The sequence below is a fragment of the Sphaeramia orbicularis genome, chromosome 3 (genome assembly GCF_902148855.1).
Source record: "Sphaeramia orbicularis chromosome 3, fSphaOr1.1, whole genome shotgun sequence".
In the NCBI taxonomy this organism is placed as follows: Eukaryota; Metazoa; Chordata; class Actinopteri; order Kurtiformes; family Apogonidae; genus Sphaeramia; species Sphaeramia orbicularis.
The window spans coordinates 24,744,552-24,757,305 of NC_043959.1; the positions used below are offsets into that span (position 1 = coordinate 24,744,552).

The following is a 12,754-nucleotide window of genomic DNA, read 5'->3' on the forward strand; positions in this document are numbered from 1 at the left end:
AAATATTTATTTTCTATTCATGAGATTAAACTGTTAATTTAAAGTTTAATACTGTAAAAAAAAAAAATAATAATAATAATAAATAATAAAATTACTGATAATTAACCGTAAAAGAAGTATTTGTTCTGTAAGTTTAACAAGACTTGTTTGTTAATTGACAAATATCTAGTGTAATTACGGGAGGTTTCACAACAAAAGTGTTGAATAAATGTATTTTTGTGAATGTATAACATGTATAAGCACTGATAAACTGTCCAAATACAGTTTTTATCAGTGGATCATACAACTTAGTCTCATTGAAAATTATATATATATATATATATATATATATATATATATAGAGAGAGAGAGAGAGAGAGAGAGAGAGAGAGAGAGAGAGAGAGAGAGGTAATTTGATTGTTTTAATACATGTAAATATTCTTTATTAAACATTAAGAAGTCAAAAAATATGCAAAATCCCATGTAAAGTTAGGGGAAAAAAACTGTATTTTAATTATGGAAAATTACTGTATTTTTATGAAATGGTTATTTTCCGTTATTTAACAGTATTTTTCCGGCAACCCTGCTGCCAGAATAATACAATTTTTAACTTTTTTTTTTTTTTTTTTTTTTTTTTTTTGTCAGTGCAATCTGTAGCGTTTAATTAGTTCACTGTCATCCGGTGTTTGGAGAATATCCCTCACCAATTTGGCATATAATATACAATTATTGTAACTAAATACATTAACAAATATTAAAGTAAAATAAAGTACAAAGAATTTCTAAAAACTTCTAATTTCTGCACATCCTGTTCCACCATTCACCACACCATAAGCCTATAGTCATAAGTGTTTGTCCAATCATTATATTTTTCTTGTCATTTTTATGTGCATCTACTGTCTATGTTTCTCCATCTTTCATTGCATGTTCTTTCTGAGCACATTGTACTCCTCAATATACAATCCATAATTCAGTATTTGTGCCACTGTCCTCACACTTCAGTAACTTTTTGCATTTACAATTTATGATGGGTTTATTTACTTGTTTGCGTGTGCCGCTGCTGTGACAGATTGTCATTAAATCCATTCGTTGCGATACATTCCGTGCAGAACATTAATCCGTGACCCTGACAAGCTAACGGCAGCCATCATATCTGCACATCAAGAAACTGCAGCTCCTCGTAGTAATTACGCACTGCCCAATCAGAGTCTGAAATCACACGGCTACATTTGCATTTGGATTTATTCCCATTCATGGCGTGTAGCTGACAGATTGATGCGTCCCTGCTTTGCTATCTTTTGGTCCTATCGTAATTGACGGTTTAAACACACAGTGAGTAATGCAGTTCTGTCAGTTTACCCTGACCTTGAGTTTTGTCAGTGCGATGAATTGTGTAAAATGAGAAGGCAAAGAAAAAAGAAAAATGTAAAAGTCAAGTCACACTGAGGTGAGATAAAAGAATCGGAGATATCCAGGGACGCAACAGCTAATATTTGAATGCATAATGTAGCGCCTCGGAGAGTTAACTGTTTAACAAAAGGGAAGACGGCAAGACACACATTGTCATCTATTATTACTATGATGAAGTGAAAAATGAGGCATTTACAGATGAAAAAAATTTATTGGAAAGCTGTATGCATACATACCATATATCTCAGTGAAGGTCAAGAATATTATTATTATTATTACTATTATAACCTTTATTTAACCAGGAAAACAAGCTCATTTAGATTAAAAATCTTTTTTTCAAGAGTGTCCTGGCCAAGACAGCAGCAGCAGAAGTTACACAAAATAGAAATCACAGCCATACATCCACACTAATATACAGAAACACAATGAAAGACAGAAATAAAAGCAAACTTCAGACTGATAAGAACATACATATAAAACTTCATCTCATACATACAGGGTGGGGAAGCAAAATTTACAATATTTTGAGGATAGGGATTGAAAGTCAGTGTATGACCAATTAGTTTATTGAAAGTCATGAGAATTTATTTGCCACAAGAAAATTGACATAATAGAAAATGTTTTTATTCTATATGTCCTCCTTCTTTCTCAATAACTGCCTTCACACGCTTCCTGAAACTTGCGCAAGTGTTCCTCAAATATTCGGGTGACAACTTCTCCCATTCTTCTTTAATAGTATCTTCCAGACTTTCTCGTAATAGTTTTGCTCATAGTCATTCTCTTCTTTCCATTATAAACAGTCTTTATGGACACTCCAACTATTTTTGAAATCTCCTTTGGTGTGACGAGTGCATTCAGCAAATCACACACTCTTTGACGTTTGCTTTCCTGATTACTCGTATGGGCAAAAGTTTCTGAAAAGGTATGGATAATAGTGTTAGGTATGATTATGACATCAATATATGTTTGGTTTCAAAACAATTGACGTAGTGCCTGCTGAGAAAAAACAACTAAATGTTCATTGTAAATTTTGCTTCCCCAACATGTATATATATATATATATATATATATATATATATATATATATATATATATATATATATATATATATATATATATATATATATATATATATATACACTACCAGTCAAAAGTTTGGACTCACCTTCTCATTTAAATGACATGAGATGGACCACAGATGGCCAACAAGTGCTCAGCATCACTGGGAACTCCTTCAAAACTGTTGGAAAACATTTCAGGTGACTACCTCAAGAAGCTCATCTAGAGAATACCAAGAATGTGCAAAGCAGTACTAAAAGCAAAATGTGGTTATTTAAAGAATCTAAAATATAAAACATGCTTTGAGTTATGTCACACTTCTTTTAACTACGTATGTGTTCATTCATAGCTCTGATGCATTCAGTGAGAATCTACAATGTAAATAGTCATGAAAATAAAGAAAAAACAGGTGAGTCCAAACTTGTGACTGGTAGTGTGTGTGTGTGTGTGTGTGTGTGTGTGTGTGTGTGTGTGTGTGTGTGTGTGTATATATATATATGTATATATATATATATATATATATATATGTGTGTGTGTATATATTTATTTATTTATTTATTTATTAATATATATTCATTGCATAGTTTGTGTTTTGCAGTCACACCTTACCTCAGAAATGTTGTTTTTTTTCTTGTCTGAGAAATCTAAAAAATCTTTTTCAGTCAAACTTTGTCTGCAAGCTTATTCTCTTAAAAAAAAACAGGAGAAAATCGTATCGTTAACCCAGTATCGGAAATTGTATGGAATCGTGAGTTGAATGTATCCTTATATCCCAAACTAAGACTTTTTTTCCGTATGTTTTAAACATGCTTTTCTCTCAGAACACTAGAAAACAGACCAACGAGGCAGCAGAAGGTGGAGTTTTCTGCTGTAGAACTTTTGTAGATGAATGTTATTCAGTCTAAAGTAATGGCCAAAAATCCTCACGTCCAACCTGTTCACAAAGTCATATCAGGTGAAGTAAATACAGGAGGAAGGACAGTCAATCCACAAAGGAAATTAAAGACGATGGCATGATCCATGATGCATGGAGAGGCGGTGTCAGAGCGCTGAATTATGCTTTGCACAATTCACTTTGTGGTCAAACCTGAGTGGTAGATATATTTATTCAATATTGTCTCTGTGCTCTGGTGCATTTTAATATCAGTAGCAGATGGAAAGAGGAAAATACTTATAAATATGAAGAACCTTAATCCTCCTGGACATTTGTTGACATCCCATGTCCATTAATGACCTCAGGACCAGGAACTACACAGGTGAAAATATGAACTGTTTTGTAGTGTTTCTGCTCTGAATACACCTGCCTTTGTCATGCAAATCAATGAAAACGAGTTGACAAAATTGTCTCTGTTCAACCACCTGCTCTCTGTTTTCATCAGTGTAACTGTTGCAGCCAGGTGTAAATGTGTTAAATCATGCAGTTTTCTGAAATAAATACTGGCACACTGAATCAACAACCGCAAACTTCAGCAAAATCACACTGTGCAACTCTTTAAATACTGTTATTTACTATGTTTGACTTTCTAGCACTAACTTTGTGCTGTGCCTGTTTAGTAAACCTCAACACTGTGTTTTCAAAATCAAATGAGGTTTTGTGTGGGTGCGAAGCAGAAGTAAACCTGGCCCAAACTCCCAAACAGCAGCAGTAAACTTATGCAAATCTGTTTTATCATTATAGCTTTGACTGACAGCAAGTGAAAGCTGTACATTAGAAGAAAAACAGAGGGTTTGGGGAACCGATTAGTGTTCTGAGATTGATTATCATTAACTGATACTGAGTCTCAGGTGATAAAAATTCCAATCATTTCAATCAACTATAACTCTGTATGTGTGGATAAAAATCTTAGTGTAATGTGAGTGGTGTTGTTTTTAATAACAAACCCAGAGAATTTTACTGCTTTTTGTTATTAACCGTATAACACCAAACGTATCATATTTGATATATGAGTTTTGAAGCCCTCTACAGTACATGATCAGTGATATTTTTTTTCTTGAAAAATCTGATGTATTCAATTAGATACATGCAATACACAGATAATCCACCAGGGGGAGGAATTTGTTCACCAGAGGCCATTCTAGTGACTGTCATTAATGAGGAAGGAGGCCGAACTTTAACAATTTTGAAAAGGAATTACCAATTTGTTAGACATGTTTGTGTTATATTATGTTTTTGTTTGTTCAAAAATAATAACATTTGAGCACTGAGACCCAATGTATCAAATATGATACAAAATTGAAGCTCATACATGGAAATTGATATTTGGAAAAAAAATATTTTGGTCCTTCAAAGAACTGGAATTTTCTGTCAATGATTTAATGCAGGCATGTCCAAAGTCCGGCCCAGGGGCCAATCATGGCCCGCGGTCAGATTTTATACGGTCCACTACTTGGGTTTTATAATGTATTATTTATGGCCCGCTTGGACTGTTGAACCGAGTACATGAATCATAAAAGGTTCAAAATGCAGTTTCTCCTTTCACCTCATGGTGGCAGCACCACTCTAACTCTATCTGGCTCTGTGACTTTGCCGTGAACCATTTTCGCTAATTTCTAACCATGGCTCCGGTAAATAAAAAAAAAAAAAGGAAAGTTGACAGTGAGGGCCGCCGCTTCCAGGAGAGATGGGAATTACAATTTTTTTTCACTGAAAATCGAGGTGATTGTGTTTGCCTAATTTGTCGAGAGACTGTTGCCTTGTTTAAGGAATTCAATGTAAAGACACACTAGCAGACAAAACATGCTAACGCATACGACAAGCTACAAGGGAGTGAGCGTTCCGAAAAAGTGACGCAAATTCAAGCTGCTTTAAACTCACAACAGTGACTCTTCATGTGAACCTGCGAGTTTAATGAATTCACCACCAAGGCAGGCTACCAAGTTGCCAGGTTAGTTGCCTCTAACTGCAGGTGTTGTGTACTTGTAGATGTGACACAAATATTACTTTCTGAATGATTTTGTGAAAGACAAGAGTAAGAGTCATATGTTTTCATCTTAAACGTTCACAGACTTTACATTACTGAGTAATATATGAGTACTGATTACTCATATAAGTCATGTTTAAAATGAATGTGGGGTTAAGATTTTTATCAACTTCTTGGAAGTTTAAGATACTCTATACAGTTTGTTCTATGTTATCTGACTCCAGATGTGAAAGGAAGGCAGAATTGTTTTGTTTTGTTTTAAATTTGTTCGCACCTGAGTGGCGTAGATTTGGTTACACTGCCATTTAAAAAAATTATATTGTGACAATGAAAATAAAATTATTGTAGAACATTTATATGTAATTTTTACTGTTTAAAAAACGTCCGAAGGGACCACTGGCCCCTGGCAATCTCCACATTATCAGATCTGGCCCTCTTTAAAAAAAGTTTGGACACCCCTGATTTAATGGTTCAGGCTTTACATGGTTAACCCTTTAAGCGCCAAAGTAGTAATACTGTGTCTGAAACAGACCATAGTTCCAGGTAGAGTTACCAAATCTTGTTACCACCTCCCACCAATAGATGGTGGACATGTGCCCCTTCAATCCTAACACCATTTCAGGGCATGTTTCTATTTAAAGTGAAGAAGGAAATCCAGTTTAAAGGTGTGGTCCTGAGCTGGTTTAGTAACTACAGTTAATTTAGTTTTAGTTTGGATAGATAAGGACAGATTTGGCTACTCTACTGCTTGGATAAAAACGTTCTAAAACTTACTACATTTTACTTTCTACTAATGTTTAAGTTCATTTATTTTAAGGATAAGATGACAAAAAAAAACCAAAAACAAAACTTCCATGTTCCATGTAAATATGTTCAAAGTTCAATTTTACTAAATGTTACGCAATCCAATATGGTCACTGTAATGTGACATCACAATATGTAAATTAGATGAGTACATTTACTCCCATCATAAACTTTGGTTCATACCCAATATTTTTCTCATTTACAGTAGGACTTTATTTCTGACCACTTCTAAGCTACAGCTTTTTGAAATCTTGATTGAATTAAAACCAAACAAAAAAAATCATTTAAAAAAAATTGAAATATATATATTTTTTTTTATTCCAGCTCCTAAAGTGTGAATAGGGTTTTATTTTCACTTTACTGAACTGTTTTACAACTGAATACTAGTCAATATGTCCAGTACTAAATGTTTGTCATCATGGGGTTTGAAGTTACAGGACGGGGGGTTTATATGACTGTGACTATGAAGCTGGGTAATAGTTTGTAATAAACGAATCATTATTATCATCATTATCATTATTATTATTATTATTATTATTATTATTATTATTATTATTATTATTATTATTATTATACTAGTGTGTTGACCCGTGGGGATGCACAGGTTCTACATGTGGTAGTTTTTATGCTGTTGTGTATTTGTGCATGCTGTACCGCATTTGTCCAGCAGTCACCGCCAAAGCGTTCTGGGCATAGCAACAAGATTGTAAGGCTATTGTATTCCAAAATTACTAACATTCTCAAAATGCTGGTCCTATCAACTTGCCGTTTTTGCTACTGTCTTCCTTGACCAAAAATACATAAGTATGCCTAACTGCAGCCGTCAGCTCAGAACGGATTTTGTGTGAATCCCCGGACACACACACACACACACACTGAGGCCACTTGGCTTTTATAACACAGATTGTACTCACGTCAGGGTTCATTTCATGTGTTTAACCTGAATCTTCTTCATTGGTTTCCTGTTATTTGTTAAAAGGTTTGTAGTTCAATTTAAAATTATCTGTCCTTTTGTCAGGTGACACACACTTTAAATGAACCAGTTTTAGATCCAGAAGCAGGTTATTTTGTAGAATTTAAGATGTGAAAATAAGCGTTAACTCTTCAACTTGAAACTCTATTTTCACCCACTTAAGAAAAAATACTAAAAAAATGCCCCAAAACCTATTCTGTCATTGATGCTGGTGGTTGCATTCCCCTCAGTTTTCCAGGTTTCGCTTTGCTGTCTGTATATTCTAAAGTGCTAGATGTTAAACTGAACCCCTCCGACCCCTGTGTCTGTCTGCAGCTCTGAAGACGATACTAGAGGTACCGGTGGGAAGCCGCTTCCTCCGACTCAGCGCCAAAGGACCTGATATAATAGGTGAGTCCCTGAAACCTGACTGGAGACGGTCCTCTGTTTACTGTTCACTGCATAGTCCACATAGCTGGTTTAATAAACACATAGATACAGAAGATCCACTATATCACAGGTGTCAAACATGCGGCCCGGGGGCCAAATCTGGCCCGCCAAAGGTTCCATTCCGGCCTGCAGGATGAAAGTGCAAAAATGAACCTGAACAGTCCAGGTTGTCCAAATCATTTTGGTTCAGGTTCCACATACAGACCAATGTGATCGCCAGTAAAAATAATAACACAATAACCCATAAATAATCACAACTACAAATTTTCTTTGAGAAAAATTATGTGGAAAACATTTAAGTGAAAAAAAATAACATCACACTGTGAAAATATGTACATTTACAGAACTATTCTTTCGCAATAAAACGCAAATAAATACATAAATAAAAACAAAGATGAACAACCCGAAATGTGCAATTTTAACAATATTCTGCCTGTTACTAAATGTTTGGTGCATTTATAGATCCACTGTGATCTGTAGTTGTGTTAATAATAAGAGATGGAATATTGCAGAAATTGTTCAAATTTTAGTTCCAAACTCCAAAATTTTAACAATATTCTGCCTGTTACCAAATGTTTATGTAATGTTGTGTGTAAATGTACATGTATAAATAATAAGTCGAGGCATAATATTGTTAAAATTGCAGTAATTTTTCAAATAAGAAATTTCTGTTTTTTCAGGTTATTCACATCTTTTTTGTAAAATGTAAATATTTTCATAATTTAATTGGAGGTTTTTTTGTACTAAAACAAAAAGAAAAACTTGGATTTGTCATTATTTATAGGTTATTAAGTCATTATTTTACTGGTCTGGCCCACTTGAGATCAAATTGGGCTGAATATGGCCCCTGAACTAAAATGAGTTTGACATCCCTGCACTATATGATGACTTTATGTTTATAAAGGATTTATAATCAGTGTGTGTTTATTACATGAATTATATGCAAAGAAATTGTAACAAATTTCATTCATTCATCGATTCAGATTTACTATTTTGGAAGGCTAATGCTTTTGAATCTTAATAGAATAGAATACAATACAATACAATACAATAGATCTTTATTACTCAGCCCCCCGAAGGGGAGGCAAGGGGTCTTGTTTTTGGTTCAGTTTTTGTTTGTTTAACACTCTGGCAGCAGAACTATTAGCTGAATTCATGGTCCATATTTTGGTGCCTTACAACATGTAAATGGTTACAGATATCAGTATAGTTACTATTGAGCCCTGATAGGAACTCATATATGGACTTTCATTTGGACCCATGACCTTTGACCTTGAGTGACCTTGAAGGGTCAGACTCAATGTCACCGATGCCTAGGTTTCAACAATGTTCTTCTCCAAAACTACTGGTTGGATTCATTTCAAATTTTTTGGTAGCTTCCTTGAGACAATGTCTAAAAATTCTGCTCACAATTTTGAGAAATTTAGATATTTGAAGTTTTGACAAACTTTTTGAAATATTAAAAAATTGCCACTACTGATAATGGTCCATATTTTGTTGGTTTATAACATGGAAATGGTTAGAGATATCAATATAGTTACAATTGAGCACTGATAGGAAGTCATATATGGACTTTCATTTGGACCCATGACCTTGAAGGGTCAAACTCAAGATAACTAATGTCTAGATTTCAACAATCTTCTTCACCAAAACTACTGGTTGGATTCATTTCAAGTTTTATATGTAGCTTCCTTTGGACAATGTCTACAACTTTTGCTGACACTTTTGAGAAAGTTAGGTTAGTGGATTTTTGATGAATCTTTGAAAGTAGTAAATATTTGCCATATTTTGATGACTTAAAACTGTTAAGGTCTGAGTACAGGAACTGAACCCAGTTGCAAAACCCGGAGACAGACGTAAAAGTTCACTGTGTTTATTAAACACAACAATAAATGACAATTCACTGACAATATAAATAAGCAGATCCTTGAAGCCAATGGGTCCCGGACTCTTCACAGGATCCAGAGACAGGACCGGAGATTGGGCTTCACAGCCCGGACCGGTAACACGCGTCGGTAACCCGACAAGGGGAAAGCAGAGAATAGTCAGAATCCAAACCAGGTCATACACGGGAAAGCAAACGGATAGGCAACAGGACATAAGGAACAGGCAGGCTCACGTACCAGTAATTCAGGCGAAAGTTCGAACACACGTGGAATCAGCTGGAGGCAGAGGCACAGACAAGGGTCAGGCAAAAAGGCAGGAGTCAAAAAGGCCTTCCAGGTCAAAAAACAGGCAAACAGAGACAAACAGGATCCAAAAACGCTGGTAAGTATCACACTAAGGTAGAAAACGAACTGGCACAGGACAGAGAAAAACACAGGGCTTAAATACACAAGAGGGAGAGGAGAAAACGAGGCACAGTTGTAACAAATCAGGGCAGGGAAAGGTAATCACACAGGTGGGAGTAATGGGGAACAGGAAGCAAAGACACCAGACATGACACATGAGGAGGACTTAACAAAATAAGACAGGAAATGACAGACAAGACAGACAAAACCAGACTAACGTCTGGAGGCTGATGTGACAATAACATGTGAATGGTTAGAGATATCAGTATACAGGGTGGGGAAGCAAAATTTACAATATTTTGAGGCAGGGATTGAAAGACAGTGTATGACCAATTAGTTTATTGAAAGTCATGAGAATTTATTTGCCACAAGAAAATTGACATAATAGAAAATGTTTTTATTCTATGTGTCCTCCTTCTTTCTCAATAACTGCCTTCACACGCTTCCTGAAACTTGCGCAAGTGTTCCTCAAATATTCGGGTGACAACTTCTCCCATTCTTCTTTAATAGTATCTTCCAGACTTTCTCGTAATAGTTTTGCTCATAGTCATTCTCTTCTTTCCATTATAAACAGTCTTTATGGACACTCCAACTATTTTTGAAATCTCCTTTGGTGTGACGAGTGCATTCAGCAAATCACACACTCTGACGTTTGCTTTCCTGATTACTCATATGGGCAAAAGTTTCTGAGAAGGTATGGATAATAGTGTTAGGTATGATTATGACATCAATATATGTTTGGTTTCAAAACAACTGACATAGTGCCTGCTGAGAAAAAACAACTTAATGTTCATTGTAAATTTTGCTTCCCCACCCTGTAGTTACTATTGATCACTGATAGAAGTCATATATGGACTTTGACTGAATTAGTTGAGTTCTCCAGTGAAAGTACCACCCACTTCTATTGGTTAGATTGATCTCCTGCATCTAGACCACAGGACTCTAACATAGAACAGAACCTGACAACCTCACAAATTCATCTTTTTGATTCTTGATAGAACATGCCGGTGCGATACAGGGACATTGTTTGTATTTTTAGTAATTGTCTGTATGTTTTGTTGTTGGATTTGACAGTTTCAGAGGCAGCATTGTGGAGGGCCTCCCTAATCCAGATGACAAATGGCATGGAATAATGAATGACCTAACCCTAACCCCTAACCCTAGTGGTCATTCCATATTCCATGCCATTTGTCATTCAGATTAGGGAAGCCCCATTGTGGAGATATCTTTCTGTATACTTACATTTATTTCCACAAAGATGAAACAGATTATGTTACTTAATCACTACAGAATTATTAGTGCCAATGTATTACTTCTATCTCCTCATAACTCGGCTAATTGTTAGATAATAGTGTTTATTTGCACTTCCTCTGCATCACCTGTTTGTTCTCCTGCTGATAGTACAGCTGTGTGCTTCAGTGTTTGTGCGTCTCCTAATGCCGTACTCATCCTCTGAGAAACAGGCTCCTAATATGTGTCTCTCTTAGCTTTGTAAATGTTGCATTTACGTCCATTTTTCCTGCTATTAGTCTTTGTCCTTTGAGGATCTCTCAGTGTGCGATGATGGAACACTTTTTCAATCTGCTGCTGCTTGTAGAACTAGATCAATGGAAACACTGGGTGACACTGTATAATACAAGAACAAATCAAGGAGCTTGATGGGAGAAAATGCCTCTCACACTCACCCTAAATTGACTCTATTTTCACATCTGAAAGTCAAATTCAAGCTTTGTGTTTTGTTTTTAGCTCATGAGCTGTGTCCGTCTTCATCTTCATCTTCGTTAGCAATTTCTTCAAACATCTTCTGACAAAACTACTGCTCAGATCCATTTCAGATTTTATATGTAGCTTCCGTGGGACAATGTCTACAAAAATTTTTCATAATTTTGAGAAATAAGTAAGCAAAATGTTTTTATATAGCACTTATCACAGAGAAACCTCACAAAGGGCTTTACAGATTAACAGGATACAAGACCAGAAAAAAAAAAGAAAAAAGAAAATACAAAATGCAATACAATATATTCCAATAAATAAAATGCATCTGATGCTAATTTTTTCCTGCGTTTTTGGTGACGATAGATCTGCATGTCTTCCTGTCATTGGTCTCAAAGTCCGAACTGTCCAAACCATGGTTCATTTTGATCTGTTACATACATTTATACATCTAAAAAAAAAATTTTTTTAAATGCAATGCATCTTGGGTGATCAGTGGTAAATTACTGTGGCTGAGAAAAGTCAGTGCACTCCAACTGTAGAAATCACAGCCAATTAAAAAAAAAAAAAAAAAAAAATTGCCTTGAGGGCTTAGAATAAAACCCTTGAAGGCTAACTTGTGTTCATAAGAATCAAGAATATTTGCAGTACATGTGTTGTTAAATTCTTTTGATATATTCTTGTGTTTTGTCTTTTTGCATGTTTTCTTCAGTTGCAGTGTGTTGAGCTCTCTCAGCCATCATACAAAACACTAAAATGTGAACTGAAATGTGACTTTGGCTCTGTATACCTGCTCCAAATGGGCTGTTTCAATGGCTGTGGCTTTAAACTCTAAGAAGCTGTTGTTGATCACTCCTTAAGGGGACAATAGAAGTGTATTGTACTGTATCGTATCATATTGTACCGTATCGTATTGTAGCGTACTGTAACGTATCCTGTCATAACATATCATATCGTACTGTCTTATATTGTACCATATCATATCATATCGTATCATATTGTACTGTATCGTACTGTATCATGTCATATCTATCGTACCATATCGTACCATATCATATCGTATCGTATATTATCATATTGTACCGTACTGTATCGCATCCTATCACATTGTACCATACCATATCGTATCATACAGTACCATATCATATTGTACTGTATCATATCATATTTTACCA

At 35.2% G+C, this 12,754-nt stretch overlaps 1 protein-coding gene across 1 annotated transcript in view; it reads left to right on the forward strand.

The window, feature by feature from the left end:
- The window catches only part of adamtsl3 (ADAMTS-like 3), a 786,695-nt gene that overhangs the window by 531,340 nt on the left and 242,601 nt on the right, over nucleotides 1-12,754 (forward strand). The window contains exon 8 of the mRNA XM_030126022.1: nucleotides 7,462-7,536. Coding sequence (XP_029981882.1) covers nucleotides 7,462-7,536 — 75 coding nt within the window. The remainder of the gene's footprint in view (nucleotides 1-7,461; nucleotides 7,537-12,754) is intronic.